Raw genomic sequence first — 19211 nt, 5'->3', positions numbered from 1 at the left:
TCATTGCTGTGCGCCCTCAACCTGACCATCCATACACCACTTGAGACACTCGAACCACTCCAGCGCCCATTACCCACACAAATCACTGGGTTGCTTGGTTTTTTGCGCCAATTGCCTTGTAGTTTTTAGAACAAGTTGCGAACATAGTTCTTAAGCGCCTTCGAATCCGCTGCCGCTGCCAACGTTGCACCACCACCACCACTGATCCACCGAACCACCGAACCACTGACCACTGATCCAACACCAACGCTCTGCCGCTTTCTCAGTGCCAAGGACTAACAAGCGCTTGTCTTTTGTTTCTTTCTGCTCTTATATTTGCCCTGCCCGCCCAATAAACACAAACAAACTAACTATGCACCCTGAAACATACAAATAAACCCTGCCCCGCAAAAACACTTGACCCCTGCTGTTTGACCCGTCCAACGGGAAGGTGGAGAGGCTGTCGAGGAATTGCAGCCGGAGTTCGAGGAGGAGGACTGCTATGAGATGGACATCGAGGTGGCCCTGGCCGCCAGCCGTCAGTCGCAGCGTGGCTCTAGTTTCACCTGGCCACCGCCGCAGGATGATAGCCACTTGGCGCCCACCGCCGCACCACTGTATATCCCACCGCCGGAGACGCAACATGTGGTGGTTTCGAATCCGGTGCAAGAAGTGCCTCCACTGCCACCTGGAGGAGCAACCGCGCGACTAGATCCGCAGCCTCAAGTTGGCGCCTCGGCCAACGGAGCACCCCAGTGGCAGAGTTACTCCGCACCACAACTGACAGCCGGTAGTGCCCGCCAATTGGCGGAGCAGGAGTCTAGCTCGGATAGCTATACATCCACGTCGACCACCACGACCACTACTTCGGAGGAGTACCAGCGAATGTACGCAGCCCAGGTGCAGGCCTATCAAATGCAGGAGCAGTCTGGCTCCGAGTTCGATTACCAGGTGGATTACGGCAGCACCCAGGATTCTATGCAGGACTATCCGTCCGGCAGGAGAAGTGCCCAAGAGTGCGTGGACTCCCTGGCTGTGCCCTTGAGCACCTACAAACTGGTGGATATGGTAAGGGAGGTTACACCCAGTCCCGTGACCACTCCCACTCAAACTCCTGCTCCTGCTGCTCCTTCGACCCGTCGCGTTGTGTTCAACGATGAGCCCGAGATCAAGGAGTTACCCCAGCTACCCGCGGAACTGGAGACCATACCAGAGGCCTCCGAAGCTCTAGAAGATCGCGAGGGCCTCGTGATCGAACAGCGGTGCCAGATCCTGGAGAGCGAACGCAAGTTCCAGCCCACACCCGAGATCAAAATCGAGATTGCCCCGGTGCGCCAGATACCTCCGACCAAGATTCCCAACCCAATGCCCAAGGAGTGGATTAATCCCATGATTCGCGTGTTGACCACAGCCCCGGAGGTTCCCTTCCACCTGGTGGAGTGTCCTTTTCCCCGGCCCTGTGGTGATGATTTCGAAGCAGAGGCCGCCGCCGCCGAGGCTGCCAAAGCCCAAGAGGTTCCTGAAGCTCCCCCTCCACCAGTTTTTTCTGCTCAACCGGCCATAAATTCAGTTGAGCCATCACCTGCTCCCTTGCGGGAGTCTCCTCCCCGAGGATCCCGACTCACCCAGGCCATGGTTACTGCTCCCGAGTTCGAGCTCAAGTTCGCCCCTCCCGCCGACCAGGGCATTCCACTTCCAGAGGAGACCGAGCCCTACATGCCACCACCCATTGACACGAAGCCCTATCTGAGGGAGGATTACCGACCCAAATCACCATTTGTGAGTGCTCTAACCACCGCTCCCGATCGCCCCTTTGAAGGTCACTTCGACAAAGATGTGCCCATCCACATGATTGACCTGCCCACCCCCAAAGAGCACCTGAGCATGTGTGATGCCCTGTGCACCGCCCCAGAACGTGGTTACACCCCCCTGAATCCCGAGAATGCGATGCATCGCGTAGACGAGGAGCAAAAGCAGCAGGAACTCAAGAAGCGTGAATTTCAGGTGCTGGATCACGAGGAAGAACTGGGCATCCGACCGGAGCCTCCTCAGTCCGTGCAGTTCTACGAAACGCGGAGGGATCAGCCACGGAAGTCCTCTGCCTTTGCGGCCATGCAAGCATTCCAGCCATCCCGTGAACCCTTGTCCTCGAACACGGTTTCCAATGCTGGCAGTGTGGCCGACACCCCCAGAGCCTCGATTGTGTCTGCCTTGAAGGAGGAAACCGATCTGGAGTACCAGAAGTACCTCAAGGCCCAGCAGCGCAACCAGAAAAGATTGGACTACTTCCACCAGAAGGAGGAGGAGCTCTCGGGCCTCCAGGGCCAGCAGCTAACCCAGCTTCAGAGGGAGCTCTCCAACCAGCAACAGAGTCTCCTGAGCCAACAGCAATTGCAGCAATCCAAGTTGTTGCAACTGCAGCAGTGCGTCCAGAGCCAAGAGCTGCAGCAACAGATGCAGCAACTCGCCCAGAAGTCGCAGCAGCAACCTCCTCAAGCCAACCAGCAACAGCAGCAACAGCTAGGGGGTTCCCAACAGCAGCAACACTCCCAAGTAACCCAAAGAACCCAACAGCAACAAGAACACTCTCTGCTCTCGCAAACCACATTCGCGGAGACCCAAAACCTTCAGGCCAATGCCCAATCTCAGAGTTCCGCCTCCTACAGCTCCAAAGCGACTGCTTGCTCTAACTCCTCTTCCACAGTCCCACCTGCCACCACCTCTACCGCTTTCGCACCTGCTCCAGCTCCAGCTCCAGCTTCAGTTCCAGCTCCCACCAGCACACCTCTCCGCCCATCAGCTATTGCTGTACAAAGTAGCTACTGCAGCAGACAGTTCGATGCCCACGAGCTGATCGAGGAGACCGCCGAGGAGCTAGAGCACTCGGAGGTCCTGTTCCCGCCGCCCTCCCCGCTGAGCCACCTGACCAAACAGGGCAAAGCCGTACAGTCCGGCCTCCACAAGGCGGACAGCATCCCCAAGTACCAGCGCAACTGGACGGTGCTGCCCACCCAGAGTCCCATTCGCACTCCGGAACCGCAGGAGCTGCGCGAGAACGTGCCGCTGGCATTCGTGGATGCCCCGAAGGCACCAGTTACCAGTGACACCTCCACTGTACATAGACCCATAGCCCAGGTTGCTGCGCCGACAACTGTGGTGGCTCCTTCCCGGGAAAGGGAGAAGGAGCGGCGGCCCCAGCTGTCGGTGCCCATTATTGTTGAGGATCGATCGGGTCCAGTAACGATGGCTTTCCAACCGTTAGACGAACTGGTGCGACCGGACCAGGCCCTGACGCCCACCAGGCCGTACACCCCGTCGCTGACCAACAAGCCAGCTCCAATCGTGCCCTTCTACCAGACGGAGGAGAAGCTCGTTTTCGAGGAGTGCTCGGCCACCCATGCCAGGAACTACAACGAACTGAACGCCTCGCCTTTTCCAGACAGAACACGTTCTCCGGCTCCGGGACCGCCGCCAAATCCGCTGAATGCCATTCGAGCGCCGAGGATGAAGGAACCGGAAACCAAGTCCAATATTCTGTCCGTGTCTGGAGGTCCTCGCCTGCAGACGGGCTCCATAACCACCGGCCAGAGCTACCAGGGACAGCTTTTGGCCCACTCCGAGCAGAGTTCCCAGTCGGCCAGTCAGAGCTTCAGCCAGCAACCGGAGAGGATTACGGAGCAAAGGCTGGGCAACCTGAGCATTCAGCAGAGGGAGCAATCTTCCCAGCTGCAGCAGCAAGCTCAATCGCAGACTCAGAGTCAGACACGCAGCCAGGTGGGAAACACCCAAATCGAGAGGCGTCGCAAGGTCACCGAGGAGTTCGAACGCACCCAGAGTGCCAAGACTATTGAGATCCGCACTGGCTCGCAGTCCGTCAGTCAGTCGAGGGCCCAGTCGCAATCCATCAGCCAGGCCCAGACCCAGGCTCAATCTCAGTCCCAGAATCAGTCGGACACAGAACGCCGCTCTTCGTACGGCAAGACGGGATTCGTGGCCAGTCAGGCGAAGCGCCTTTCCTGCATGGAGGAGGAGATCAGCAGCTTGACCAGCCAATCGCAGGCTATTAGTGCCCGGGCCTCTGCTCTCGGAGAGGGCTGCTTCCCCAACCTGAGATCGCCCACCTTTGACTCGAAGTTCCCACTTAAGCCGGCTCCCGCGGAGTCTATAGTACCGGGCTATGCTACTGTTCCGGCGGCCACGAAGATGCTAACGGCGCCACCACCGGGATTCCTGCAGCAGCAACAGCAGCAAAGGTCTGCTTTCTCGGGCTACCAGGCCACCACTTCATCGGTGCAGCAGAGCTCCTTTGCGAGCAGCTCGAAGGCCACCACATCATCGCTCTCATCCTCATCAGCATCTGCTTCAGCATCAGCATCAGCATCCGTCGCGAGATCGTCGCAAAGCCTAACCCAAGCTTCTGCTATTACTACTACCACTAATAACCAGGCCACCACGGCCTACAGGAGCAGCAATGGCAGCATTACCCAGCCTAATCTGGCCTCGCGGCCATCCATCGCTTCCATCACAGCTCCAGGATCAGCAAATGCTCCCGCTCCTGCTGCAGCTCCAGCTCCATTGGCAGCTCCGACCAGAGCTACTGCTCCATTCAAAGCTCCGATTGTTCCCAAATCGGTGATAGCGAACGCTGTTAACGCCGCTGCTCCACCTGCGCCCGCTGTCTTTCCGCCAGACCTGAGCGATCTGAACTTGAACTCTAATGTGGATAATTCCCCAGGTGCCGGAGGAAAGAGCGCTGGCGCCTTTGGAGCCACCTCGGCGCCCAAGAGGGGCAGGGGTATCCTGAACAAGGCAGCCGGACCCGGAGTGCGCATCCCACTGTGCAACAGCTGCAATGTGCAGATCAGGTGAACAGAGCATCCCAGAGTTTTGTTGTGTTCAAAGTTTGATTCTTGTGTGTGCCCTTGAATGATTCTAATCCGCTTCCGAATACCCTGAGATTGATCTTTTATTTTCTCTGCCATAGTTAACTTACCTATGTTATAATGTTATATTTTGGGATCAGCTTCCTACTGATAAGTTCGATACCAACCAGTCCCACTAATTTGCCTGCCACCAATCTAACCCATTCGCTATTCTGTGTTCTGTTTACCCCAATTTGTTGCAGTTTCCACAGGAGCTCAAAGCGCTGCCAAGTCCACTAATACGCATGCTAGTCCGCAAACTTTCGCCACCCTGCCACGCCCCCAGCCTCAGGCAACTGACACACCCGCCCAGGAGCTGCAGAAGGATCTCCAACTGGATTCGGATGCCACTTCCATGCTGGCTGAGTCCGTTGGAAAGATAAATATGGGCGACAAGACCCAAGCATTCATGCAGGAAGCCGGCAAAATCATCGCCAATATGCTGGAGGCACGATTGGCCAGCAATGGTGGACAAAATGGACCCCTTTCCCATGCGGGTAGCTCTTTGAGTCTGCGCAGCAACAGCAGCTCCAATCTCTCAAAGAGCCCAATGATCGTTCGCAAGCGTTTGGATCTCGACGACTTTAAGAACCTGGATCCCACCCAGCCGGTTGCACTGCAACCTGTTATAGCCGTACATGCACAGAAGGATCTGCCCACTGAGGTGGGAAACCAGAAGGCGCAGCCGCAGGCGCCTCGGGTGGAACAAACCCTACAGATGGAACTCCCTGCCCAGCATCCCATGGGCAAGATACTTGATCTCTGCGACAGTGGCAAGGCCATCGACGCACCCGAACCGGTGGCATTTAGGAACAATTTGAGACGCACTGGTGCCACCCATGCGGCTGATCGAAGATCCTACATAGAACCTAAGCAGGCGGCTAACAATGGCACCTCCGTAAGCAGCCAAATTGGCAATCAGAATGGTGGCCAGGCGGGAAATCAGAATGGCAGCCAGAGTAGCGCACCCACCTACAGTGTTTCCGTTAAAGCCTTGGGACCTCACAGTGAAGATCAGACCACCATGTCGGAGGAGAACGAAAGGGCCGTAAGTCAGTTGCTCAAGGAGGGTAAGCGACCCGTTTGTTGTCAGTGCAACAAAGAGATCACCTCGTAAGTACAGCTTGCCATTGCCTCGTTATTTTCCTCGTTGTTTTATAATAGTATTTCGCATATCCGAACTAATTTGCTGATGTCGCGTTTCCACAGAGGACCCTTCATCACGGCTCTGGGCCGCATCTGGTGCCCGGATCACTTCATCTGCGTGAACGGCAACTGCCGTCGTCCGCTTCAGGACATTGGGTTCGTTGAGGAGAAGGGCGACCTGTACTGCGAGTACTGCTTCGAGAAGTACCTGGCGCCCACCTGCAGCAAGTGCGCTGGCAAGATCAAGGTGAGAGTTAAGCAGGCCTCCATTGATTTATCCTACTAATGAACGGCATGGCATAGGGTGACTGTTTGAATGCCATTGGCAAGCACTTCCATCCGGAGTGCTTCACCTGCGGCCAGTGCGGCAAGATCTTCGGCAACAGGCCTTTCTTCCTGGAGGATGGAAACGCGTACTGCGAGGCCGACTGGAACGAGTTGTTCACCACCAAGTGCTTCGCCTGCGGCTTCCCCGTGGAAGCTGGCGACAGATGGGTGGAGGCCCTGAACCACAACTACCACAGCCAATGCTTCAACTGCACGGTAAGCGTCTCTACCGTGAATTCCCACTTAATACGAAATTTTAATCAACTTTTCCCAACATTTAACAGTTCTGCAAACAGAACCTGGAGGGTCAGAGCTTCTACAACAAGGGCGGACGTCCCTTCTGCAAGAATCACGCGCGCTAAGCCGCAACTCAGATGATTTTGTTCGACTTCAGGGATCACGCACACTAACCAACACCAACTATCTATCACAATCTTCGGATTACTTGGATATGGGAGCTTGCTCCCAACTCGTATCTAATGCTTAATACTGCAATTGTCAGAGTGTATAATGCGTAACTATTATTATTTCTATTTGTTTTTGAATTGTGCACACAAATGTTATCCTAATTTTAACTGATGATCGATTCGCTCTATATCAAAACAGTAGCTGCAAACGACACGAAATCGAATTAGCTAGCAAATTATATGTCCCACACAGGAAATAAACACACACAACTATTATTTATTCAAACATCGTATCATAACCGAACTACCGATCCCCAGATATATATGTATGTACTGTGGCCAGAGTTAATTTACTTAGTTGAGCCTGAAACTGTTGATCAACCCGTAACCAAAAGCTAACAAATCGCGCGAGAGGATTTCCCAAACCGATTGGCGGCGTAGAATCGGCTAATCAGAGATTAGATGAAACGAGGTTGTCAGCAGGCAGTTGCTTATTTAATTTCTAAATTTATGTTGTAAATTATCCATAATTCGATTGTAAATTGTAAATGATCAGCAAGTGAATAAATTTCGAAATCTTTTTCGCGTTTAAAAAACGAGTGCTTTCTTTTGTGATGCTCGTAAACAACAAGCACAATTTACTCTCCATGTGATGTCATTATCGTTGGCAACTTCCGGTTTGCTGGGCACACGAATTCCGCCGGCTGCCTGAAAGTATGCAACAGTTTTTGTTTTCACACACACTCATACTCACACATGGGCACGCACTTCTACATCAATTTCATGCTTAACCAATTTTTGTTGGTTTCATTTGAGCCTCGTATTTTATTTTTTCGGCTTTCGGCCCGAGGTGTGAGTGAGTGGGTGATGGGCTGTGCCGGGTGTTAATCGCTGGGACTCCAAATAGCCCCACTCCGCAAAACTCGGATTTTACCCCACTCTGAATACAAAACTTCAGAGGCCTGGCGGTGGCAGCAAAATTCACGGTAGATTAAGCAGGATCAGGACGTGGAGGCATGTGCCACGCCCTTCGTGCGAGAAAGAAAAACAATTTGGGGTTTTGTGGCATTTTTCAACGATTTGTTGGGTTTTATTTCTCTTGTTTAGTTTACGTTGCCTTGCACATTACGGTAAAGGACTTTAAGTTAGTTTTCGAGAGTGTGTGTTTGTTGTCCTTGTTGTGTGTGTGTGTGTCTGTGTTGTGTTGTGTGTATTGTACTCGTGCAGGACACGCGTGCAATTAGTCGTAACTTACATATCATTAGGGGTAGGTCTACCTATTTTGTTTTTGTGCGAAACGCATTCAGAAATCGAAATCGACATCGAAGTTCAGTATTCAGTTGGATATTCGTGGTTTCCGAAAGTGCGCGCCAAATTTGTCACCGTAGCGTTCCGTTGCGAGTTATGCATATCCCGTGGATACACATACCTACATACACTATATACTTAGTATTTGCTCTTCGTTTCTGGCCTGGTTTATAGTTTAGTTGCTAGAAATGCGTTCTAAATTTCATCGTATTTACAGTTGAATAGTGGTTAGTGGTTGGCTGAGCTCAGAGTTTCTCGTGTTATAATTTTAACATTTCCATTTCTTTTGGATACTTTAATACTTCAATGGGTAGGCGCATATGTATAATTGCAAGTATCTAGAATTCGTAATAACTACGCTGCGCATCTGCTTAATGCTTACAAAAATAAATTCAACACATTCAAGTACAACAAACAGCTTACCAGCTAACGCCGCTTACAGATACAGGTTAGAGATAGGGGTTACATTACATTCATTTAGGTGCAGCTTGAGTTCCGTACAAATAAATACCTTTGGGTTAACGAGTGTCTGAATCTGAAGTATCCAACCGTTCAGTTCGATCGCTACAGATGCGCCAATATATCGATCTGATCGAGGGCGCTGGCCTGGCCAGCTGCATTTTGCGTTTCAGTTTGCGTTTGCGTTTGCGTTTGCGTTTGGCTGTGGGTACTTCCGGGTGACTGGGAAATGGTCACAATGGTCACCAGATCCTTGTTTTTGCTCATCGCCGCCGCACCAGTCGACGCACCGCCCGTGCTTGCAGTGGATTCCCTCTCCGGAATGCGATTGGAGGACTCTATCTCCACGATGGCCGAGGTAAGCAATGTGTTCGACTGCAGCGCTGTGTAGTCCGGCAATTGCTCCACCACCGACGGCTCCGGCAGCTGCAGATCCTCGTTTGCCAACAGTCTTCCGGACGGAGCCGTCTCGATGTTCCGCTCACTGCACACGAGACTGGCGGGCGTGGCATTTCTGGAGCGGTAGCTGGGCGGCAAACTGTACTCCGAGCCGCCCATGCTGCTGCTGATTGTTCCCCCGGCGCCGCCTCCTCCGCCTATTCCGGATCTCAGGGTGGTCAATGGAGCCCTGGAAGTAAGTGAATCAAAGCATGAATTATTTACACATGAGCCAAAGTCAATCCTGTTCTGTTTGCCCTTCTCGGGCATAAGAAGATGGCAAATATGTTAACCAAATGCACAAATTTGCATCCATGAGATAGGGTCTCTTCAAAGGGGGATTTCTGTGGGACTTGTCTATCCAACTGCACTGGCCAACAATTAAAACTATCTCTTATTTCAGTTATTTTAAATGGTATTTAGTTCTTTTAGTTATCAGCAAGTGTACATTCATAACATATTGTTATTATTACTGTAAAGAAACGTAAAATCGAACACGAAACTTAAGAGCTACACATTTCATGTGAAATCTCTTTCCATTATTTTTGTGCAGTGCACCCATCCGTTGTCAGTCCCAAGTATGTATAGGATATATGACGACTCCGTTCCTTTTCAAACACATAAGCGTGTGTGTCTATTCTCTATATGCTCATCTTTGTCAATTTAAATAACAAAAGGCCGCTGTGGCAATTGTTGCCATGTGCATGGCAATAGGTAAAAAGATTTCAAGGGGAGGATTTTGAAAGGAGCTATTTTTAGGTGAGGGTTCGAGGGGGAACTAAACCCAAATCACAGACAATTCACACTTCAGTCGGCAGAGCACAAAAGTCAACACTCAAACGCTCATCTGCACATAATGGCCTGCCGAGTGCTCCAATGGGGGATGGGGGCGTGGCTCGGTCTCTGTGGGCGTGGCTGGTTGATTTCTCAAAATTCGAGAAGCTCGCACAAATTGTATGGAGCAATTTGGAGTATGTAGAATTGCATTTAATTGTTCCGACAAAGACGCCGGCCGAACGGAAACAGCAAAATAAGTCATCGTCCAGGATTTGTCCTGGAATCGGGCCTATCTATATGTCTTCCTCCATTGTCTGGGATGTGATGTGATGTGCTGTGATGTGCTGTGCATAACAGGCAATTTTCGCAGCACTTTAGTCGGCTCTTTGTTGGTTTAATTGACTTGGCCAGCAGCAAGGACAGTTTTCCGTCCTTGGAGCAGGACATCTTCCCCTTTTCCCCCCTCAGCTCACTAACCTTCCATCTTTACGGGCTGCTTGTTATGCGGCTTGGCAGGCTCTTCAGATGTGCGCGCGTGTGTGTAAATATTTTGCAAAATTTCCCTGAATTCTTTGCCAGCTTTTCCCCTCACCAACACTAACGTCATTTGAATACGCAACTCAGGCACACACATTTACTGGGGTCCCTGCCCGCCTGCCCGCCTGCCCGCCTGCCCGCCTTCCCGCCTGCCTGCCTTGAAGAATGCTGTGATTTCTTGCCACACACTTTGCATAAGTTTTGCTTTTTGACATACTTCCCCTGGCTGCTTCCTCTTCCTTCCGTTTCCGCTGACATTTTTGGCTAACCTAAGTGTGCGGAGAAGCCCCCAAATCAGATTTCCCTGTTGCCTTTCCATTTGCATTGCACACATTATAAATATTCAAGTGTGTGAGTGAAGTAAGTTAATTTGACATAAATACGTTACGGTTTGAATGGCAATTTTCTAAAACGAGCTGCAAATATTATTTAAATACCAAATTCAAGCTGCCTTTGTCTGCCTTTCGAGCAGTAATTTGTAGGCCATAAAAATCAACTTTTCCCATTAGCCCAACATTATGCGTTCCGGGCGATAATTATTCCAGCGCCACCCACTTTTCTGAAAAGTCCTTGTCATTTAAATGCCCTTCGCTTGAGTCATGCCCCTTGGCGGGCGAAACGCAATCAGATTGCTCATATATATTCAGGGTGGATTGCTTTATCTCTTCAATTAGTGCCGAATCAATTGGCGAGTGTTTGCTGCCATCATCAGACAATCTTTTGATTCCAATCGTCCCGTTGAATGGGAAAAATCGAAAATTACCCGAAAACTTGCGACCCCCAAAAGCAATGTGTCAATGTTGACACCCTTGGAAACCGCACAAAAGCCAAACCGCCGGAGCAGAGTTACCCCAGATCCCAGATCCCGGATCTCCAATGTTCCCACATTCACCATGCCCAATTTTCCTTAACGCGCTCCACCTCCTTGGCAGTCTGGAAAACATTTTGCGGTTTGGCAGGCGCCAAACTTTGCAAATAACTCACGAATGGCGGAACGGAGCAGTCGGTGGAGGAGCTGGAGTAGTGTTGCAGGGAGGATTGCGCCGGAAACGGAAGTACTTACCTCAGCAGGCTGCCCGCATGAGATCGATAAGTGGGCGGCGGCGAGTTTCCACGCACCACGCCATTCTGGCGATCGCGGTCCAACAGCAAAAGTCTGCGGGAGAGAAGCGGAAAGGATTCGGGTGAGTAGCTGTTGTAGTTGTGTGGCATGCCACGACAGGAAAAAGGCGGCCGGCCAAAGGGTAAAGGGTGTGGGGGTGAGGATGTGAGCGCTGACAATAGATACACTGACAACCAGAGGCGATTTAAAGACTTTCCAGATATGCGGATGTTTTGTAAGCAATTGTGGACAATTGTTAAATTTGTACTTATTGAAAAGTATTTGTCGCAAAGTACACTCTTATGTGAGCAATATATATATTTTTTTGCAATTACATGTACATACAATAGTTTTAAAGTGTGGTTTCTCTTTGATTGTGGTAGATAGTGAAACAGACAGACGAGATGCTCTCAGTGTAGCTACAAATCGCTCTGGTCGCTGCATAATTATGCATAATGCAATTAATTGCGCCAGGACATGCGAGTGGCGAACGAAAGCCGCAGGTCCGCCACCAACTGCTGTCCTTGCGTGTAATTTATGCACCAGCAGTTCTGGTACTCCCTGTACTCCGGGTACTCCTGGCAGCCAACTCACCTCAGCCGATACTCCTGCATGCTGGCCTGGTAGGAGGGCGGCGGCGGGCGGTGCTGGAACTCCGGATAGAGCAGACCGTGCGGTGCTCCGCCGCCGCGACTGCAGGGCCTCCGGCCACACCGTCCGAGGTCCACGCTGGTGCCCAGGCCGATTCCCAGGCAGCTCTGGCCGCCCGGCGCCGTCATCCGCCAGGCGGCACCACTCACAGTCACCAAAACGACGCCAACTCCTGCAATGGCAAAGGAAAAATTCAAAAATGAGAGGTGGAAACGGACTTAATTTCAGAGCTAGACTTCGGTTAACGCCCCCAAGTGCCCCTCCCCCCACTCCCTCTCGATTATCCATTTAGCTTGAGCATTAATTAGCCCACTCCCAAGGGGGCGTGGCACGCAATTACAGCTCCACTTAAAGCTCCAAATCCAGCCTAGGCCTAATCACGCCGGCCAGACTTTCACTTTTACTCCTGCCGGCCAAACGAGCCATTCAGTGGAGCATGTCATCATGGCAAATTTGCCAGCTAGGCATACGATTTTATTAGCGAAAATTGTCATGAGCGTTGTGACATCTCCGCACAAAAGCCGAAGACCCCAAAAGACCTCGCCCATCATCATCGTCATGTTTATGATGACGGTGGGTTGGTGGGACTCCGCCAGTTCCTGCTCCATTATGTGCCTGTACATAGTTGGAGATTTGCTGACTGGCTGGCTTGATTGCCATTAAATTATGTAAAATGCTGCCGCACATACTACACTCGTACACTGTACTGCTGACTGTGTGGACTGGAAACTTTTCGGTAATTGCCACCGAAAATGGCGCAATGTCACGCTTGGCAAGCGCTAAACTAAACGCGCCGGCAATTGATTAGAGCAAAACTCAGGCTGCAGACTTTGCACATAAAAGTAAGTAGTGGAGTAGAGCTCTGCACTTGGCCCCGCTTTCGGCAGCGGTGGTTGCGTAATGAATGATTCATGAGTGGCCCAAAAGTTGGCACACTCGAATCGATGACGTTTTAATTCGGAAAAGAGCTTTCCCAAGTGCATTTATTTTGAAGTGGCAGTGGGTGGGGTGGGGTTCAACTACCTGTTGATCACACCAAATAGAGCGATGGCTGGGCCAAAGAAATCGCAGCCGGAACTAAATGCTCTGGCAATATTGACAGTTGGCTTGTCTGGCTGCAAATTTGTTTGTTCTTCGAACTGGGTCAGCAGATGCACGAGGTATCGCACAAAGTGAGATACTCAGGTACACACACACACACAGTGAGATACAAAGGTGCTCAAATAGACACTGGGGCACCTCCTCCTCCGCCCTTTTCAGCGTGAAAGAAAAACCCAGCAGCGAACGACGGACAGCACCGAATGCCATTTATAATTGTAACAATTGTGAGCAAACACAGGCCTTTTCGCCTCTTCGCCTTTTTGCCATTTCGCTGGCCAGGGGGATTTCCAGTCGCTCCCGTGGCTTGTGTAAACATCAGTGAACATCAAAAGGCGCTCGTTGCCGCCTTTAATGCCATTTTCCCTGCTCCCATTTTGCCAGATTACGTAATCGCCTAGTTCGCATTGAGCTCAGATGGACCAAATGGATCTGCGTTTTCAATAAATGGGCAGAACTCCCCCTTGGATTATGCATTTATGTTTGCCAAATAACATTAAAGCAGAAAGAGCAAATGTTGCGACCATAAATACATGTTTACTTAAAACCGTGTCATTTCAATTGAACAAATAATATACTAAGATTTTACTCAAAAAATGTAAATAATAAAAAAAGGCAGATAGATTTCGTTACTCAATACTTATTTGTTTAATAATGACAAACAATTTTTTTTGGCCTGGCATAAAATGTAAATTACTTTAGAGGCGATGCATATTTTTGCCCAAGCCCCATTATTCTTTAGAGTTTACATTTATGCCATAGCAAATATTTATAATACTTTTATGGAATCTCAAAATAGTTAAAATTCCCACTCACCAATCATTAGCAGGGCGGCGGTCAGGTGGGAGTTGGGCGGTCCGGCGAGTCCTGTGGCGCCCAAGGCCGCTCCGCCCAGGGCGCAGGCCACGCCCCCCAGGGCGACGACGGCAATGAGGGCGCGCAGCGGCGGTCCGGCGAACCACTGGCCACAGCAGCCCTTGCCCGATCTCTCCGAGGGGGATCTGGAATAGAGCGGAATGGAAAACAGATTTTCAGTAAGGCAGCTGGAAAATGGCAAGGGGCATAATGCTGGGGTACAAAATGGTGGCACGGAAAATTCGTGCAGCGCAGGTGGGATGGCGAGGACAACAGATGCTTTGCTGCGCAGCAAATTGGCAAACGGCAGCGTCTCGCGCCAGGTCCTTTTTCTTTTATCCTTGGGTTTCCCTTCACAATAGCGCAGCAGCGAGTGCGCAATTGTTGTAATTTGATGATTTATGAGGCAAAAGACCAAAAATTTGCGCACTGCCCGCCAACACGAAACAAGCTGAAAGGATCCCGCCGCATATCCTTGGGCATCCTTGGGCATCCTTGGGCATCCTTGGTGGCAAGGCAGCCAGGCAGCTAGGCAGGCAGACAAGCAGACGACGTAAAATATTTTTGCGGAGAAAGGACAATTTATGCGACACAGACGGCGACAAAGGCAAAAAGGACGTGTGTGCGTAAATTCATTAGGATACGGCAAGCGTTTTCTACACCCGGCAAGACGAACCAAAGCCGAACCCTTGCCAAACAATTAGAGGAGAAAATATATTTATAGTCCTTGCTGATGTTGTTAGGGGGATGGAAAAGCGTCTGGCGCTTTTGTTGCTTGTGTCATCGAAGCCGCTCCACAAAAAGATGATAAATTGTTGGAAAATTACGTGCACAAACATACATCCGTAAACAAGTTGGGCAACCGGAAATTTATGTTTAATAATTTGCTGCCGTTCTCGCTGGCAAAGGATTTGCCGTATTTCGTGTATTCGGGATTCACACTTTATGACGGGCCATTAAAGAAGAGGTTTGCCCTTTCCCTTTCCCTTTCCCCAACAAAAAAGGGCTGAGTCCATGGCCCCGAGGTCTCTGACTCCGGTAATGCGGCGGCATGAATGTTTCATCAGTTGTCGTGTCATGATAAATTTTGATCTTTTCAGCTCATCATCGCTCATCGCTCAGGCCCTCGGAAATGAGCTCGCAGAAATGCCAAAAGGTGAGTTCAGTCCGAACAATAACTAGTGTTCTTTGCTCTTTTCAAATGTTTCTAACGACACGCATTCCCAGATCGTTCTTCATTCCAGCAAACAGCCCAAAGTTCCCACATACTCGTAGATCTCTAAGATCTCAGCACTTTGCGGCATTTCAATCGCGACCACATGCGGTGACAAAGTTCAACTACATCAATGTATCATCCCCAGCTGCAGATAGCCCCCCATCGTGATTGAATGTTGCTAGGCATCCGATGATTGATTAAACACTAATTAGGGGCGGTCCAAATCGCAGAACTGGAACCCATTCCCATTAGCATTTGCATTCCCAACTGGGCGCTCATTAAAATCCATTGCATGTGAGTAAACACAGGAATTGCGCACTTGCCATATGATGAGTAGACTATATTGTATCTGTACAACACGGCGCAAAAGTTCGGGTAGATTGCTAAGGAATATTAAATTCGATTTCAAGATCGGGGGTACCAGCTATCTAGTCCCTGTGAACCCTAGTTAAGCACACATGAGGAAAGCTCCTTAAATTTGTGGTAAATTTAGCTACATTTATCTTCTTTTTCCTCAGTGCATCCAAGTCTACACATGTGTGCGATGTGTATCCAAAGTAGTTCAGGGTCAGTTCTCGCTTTATAAGTCTAGAGAAGGCTTAGAAGCTAGTGAGCTAGTGAGCTAGTAGTCAGCGACTGACGGACAGTAAGCCAGCTCAGCGCTCATGCAGTCAGTGTGTCAGTCAGTCCGTGTGGCAATTATTCAATCAGGCGGCTGCATTTCATTTTCATTTATTAATTGCAATTTGTAATTGCCAACATTGACACAGTTCCATCGGCTGAGCGTATTTATTTATTTTCGCGCTCGACGCGCACTTATCACTGAACTTTCATTTCTGCGGAGTTTCCATTTAAATGGCGTTTCCGTTTCCTTTCCCTCTGCTTTCCGGCATCTGTCAGTTTGACATTTGCATGCGAGTGAACAGTTTCCAATTGATTAAGCAATTTTCAGTGCGTCAAAGACAAAGGCCGCTTCATTACGATAAGACTCAGAGGGGATTTTATCGTTTTGGTTTTTTTTCTGTTTTTTTTTTTGTATTTTTATTTATTTATCAGCCAACATCCGCCAACAACTAGCAACAACCAGGAGAACAACAAGAACAGCAACTGCGTTGATTCATGTTTTTATGTAAGCTCGTTAAACTGAGACATTAATTCCACTCGCACCCGCACGCCAATTAGGAGAAGAAAAATAAGGAGGCCTAATCAAAGTTTAATGGAAACTTAATTTTATTTATCAGGCAATTCACCGAGCAGCGGCTTTTCCGTTCGCTCGTGAGAAATCAAACGAAAGCAGTGGAAAATTAATTAAATGCGAAGCGGCGGACAATGAAAGCGAAAATCGCGTTGAATTTAATTTACATGAATATTTGATAATTTATTTAATTCATTGGTGCTTTTCTTTTCTTTTCTTTTCTTTCTGCTCTCGCTTAGTTTCAATTTCAGTTTCGGTTTCAGTTATTGTTTCAGCTTTAGTTTTCCTTTCTTTTCACCTCGACTTATGTAATTAAATGTGGAAAATGAGGCAATCACCGCGGGCGCAGCAAATGAAAATAATTAGCTGCAAAAGCATATTAACATTGGCACATTGGCACACACACACACACACACAGCCAAACTTAGCCATAGCTTTTCTCATTTTGGCCCACTGACAAAGCAAATTTTTTGGCTGCAGCTGCCGGCTGAAGGACGGATTAGGCCACAAAACCCATTTTCAACTTTCAATCACAGCGTTTCCCCTTCTCCCCTATTTTCCACTCCGAATGGGGCCATAATTACAGCGCGCTTTTCAACTTTGCCGCAGTTCTGATTTGTAATAGTAACTTTTTTTCTGTTCCCTCATTGTTTTGCGGGCCTTTGTTGCTTTTTGGCAAGAAGGGTTTTTTTGGGGGGCCTGAACTACGAGCTGTGTTAATTTGGCAGACATTTGGGATTCTCTGGCTTGTTCTTCGGGCCAAAGTTGGGTGTTTTGAGTTCACAAGATCTGGGCTGCACAGGGAGAAATCTGCTAATTTCTTCTTTGGGTTCTAAGGTGTGCCGATTGTGTAATCTCCGACATTGTGTTCTTTTTAATAAATCGCTTAAGTAAATTTGATAGAAACGTGATGGATTGGCTGGTTCAAAACGTAAGAACGCCTCTTTTATATATGGATAGTTTTTCTTCCATAAATCTTTTCGCCCTCCATAAAGAAGATGTGCGAGGTGTTCTATTAAAGTCCATGACACTTGGAAGTTCTAGAATCCGAAGAGAAAAGGCAACTGAATAAATGCCCAAACATGATTCTATTTTTACGGAAAGTGTGTCTGTGTGGTTTAAATAAAAACAAAATGAAAACCAGTAGCAATAGAGACTGCGTCTCAGAACATGACATTCACCCGGCATTAAAATCGCAGTTGTTGTTTGTTTGCCGCGATGTATATAAAAATGAAAGCAAACAGCGAGACTCGCAGACGGCAATAAAATATCCAAGCGAAAGAGACAAAGTCACGTTGGGTGTATAGTACTTGTGCTGTATAATTGTGTATATATATGCAGCTAGGTATATGTATATACGTTTCGCGGAGTAACGATTTCACACACAGCCGCAGAAACTTCTGACCTACTAACTGCAGAAGACGGAGAGCGAGTCTCTAAACTTGGGCAACGTTTTTCCAGTTAACTGCAAACGCTTTTGACGCTTGACTGATGCCGGAGCTCCGAAACTGGCGAACTCCGGCCAGCTTTAACCCAGGGCCCAAGCTGCCACCTTAAAGAGCCCAGCTGGGTGGCAGTGTCTGGGTATCTTAGTATCTTTTGTGGGGGTGGGGGGCGTAACTCGAGCACACGACTTCGAAAGCGCCCCCCCAAACTGGAGTATCTGCGAGTTGAGTTGTCGGAGGAGCTCTCCTCCGGCGGCTGACAGGCTCCACTCCCCCCATGCTGTCGGGCCAAGTGAGCTCTTAATGCGGGTGTAAAAGATTATATGGCAAACTTGGCGCTGTCCATTGGCTGCGGAAATAGCTGCACTCGCAGAAAAATTCAGGTTTCAGGTGTGTGAATGGTCTGTCGAAACTGATTCTGCCCATAAGAAACATAGTCTACGTGCATTACTATAATGTTTATACAAACAAATCATTTCTGTGGCATAAAAATGTATATCTTGTAGAACATCTTTACAAAACGATTACGATTTCTCCCACAGTAGGTACAGATAAATGCAATACCATTTTTATTGAGCGCATTTTTTACGACCATCCACGTTTTTATAGGTGACTTTTATTAAAATCACTTGGTTTCCTAAGAAATTCGGGTGACATTTACATTTAAAATTCTCGAACCATTTGATGCAGAGTGCGACCAGGGACATACAAATACAATAATATAAAACTGAGTGGGACGCGACTTCTGCAACATCTGCTGGTTAATTGCTGAAACTTTTGTTTCGAGTGCAGCAATGCAGACAAAGTTTTGGCCAACGTTTATTGCCAATTTTTGAATGCATAAAACGCAAGAGCTGCCAGCAATTGACGCCCACGCATGGCTCCCAGTGGATCCTCCTCCTGCTCCTCTGGCCAGAAGGAAATCTGGAATATAGGGCAGCATGCCAAGTGTGCGGCCAACTGCAGCAGACAGGCGTAGCTATATTCCAAAAACAAAAAAAAAACAAAAAAAGGCATTAGCCACCCACGTATGTGGACATGTGGGTGGGTGGAAAATAAATGGGTTGCTGGCAGGGAACAAGTGCCAAACATCGTGACGACAACGACAACTGGAGTCGCACTGGCATTGCGTCTCAGGCATTTCTAATTTGAGATCCGTTTCTAATTTCTGGCTTTCATGTGGCACAGCCAGGCAGCCAGTCAGCCAGGCAGCCATGGCCATGGAGCAGCAGCATCCGGGTTGGCAATTACTTTTACATGTTGCCGACGCGACGTCGCAGTTGCAGCAGCAACATTGCTGCAAGAACCGCAGCCAATGTGGCGCGCTCTCTCGCAAAACATACACACAT

At 49.2% G+C, this 19211-nt stretch overlaps 2 protein-coding genes across 10 annotated transcripts in view; one reads left to right on the top strand and one right to left on the bottom strand.

The window, feature by feature from the left end:
* Positions 1–7380, top strand: part of LOC6549004 (PDZ and LIM domain protein Zasp) — a 54493-nt gene extending 47113 nt beyond the window's left edge. For 5 of the 9 annotated variants that reach the window (XM_026981337.1, XM_026981339.1, XM_026981338.1 and 2 more), the window contains 4 exons: positions 5105–6014; positions 6111–6294; positions 6351–6590; positions 6659–7380. In XM_026981337.1, the coding sequence (XP_026837138.1) occupies positions 5105–6014; positions 6111–6294; positions 6351–6590; positions 6659–6736 (1412 nt within the window). In that variant the 3' untranslated portion in view covers positions 6737–7380. Of the gene's footprint in view, positions 1–4507; positions 4845–5104; positions 6015–6110; positions 6295–6350; positions 6591–6658 lie in introns of all 9 variants that reach the window. The other 4 variants (XM_015156842.2, XM_015156841.2, XM_015156849.2 and 1 more) reach the window with 2 other exon arrangements.
* A 459-nt stretch (positions 7381–7839) lies between these two features.
* LOC6549006 overlaps positions 7840–19211 on the bottom strand; it is a 34530-nt gene continuing 23158 nt past the window's right edge. Inside the window, exons 4-7 of the mRNA XM_001975434.3 lie at positions 13968–14152; positions 11997–12225; positions 11364–11456; positions 7840–9176 (exon numbers count right to left, since the gene is read on the bottom strand). Of these exons, the coding sequence (XP_001975470.1) occupies positions 8654–9176; positions 11364–11456; positions 11997–12225; positions 13968–14152 (1030 nt within the window). The 3' untranslated portion in view covers positions 7840–8653. The remainder of the gene's footprint in view (positions 9177–11363; positions 11457–11996; positions 12226–13967; positions 14153–19211) is intronic.

The sequence above is a fragment of the Drosophila erecta genome, unplaced genomic scaffold (assembly GCF_003286155.1).
Source record: "Drosophila erecta strain 14021-0224.00,06,07 unplaced genomic scaffold, DereRS2 tig00000092-arrow-pilon, whole genome shotgun sequence".
Lineage (NCBI taxonomy): Eukaryota > Metazoa > Arthropoda > Insecta > Diptera > Drosophilidae > Drosophila > Drosophila erecta.
The sequence above is the reverse complement of the archived record's forward strand: the minus strand, read 5'-3'. Positions and strand labels throughout refer to the sequence as shown.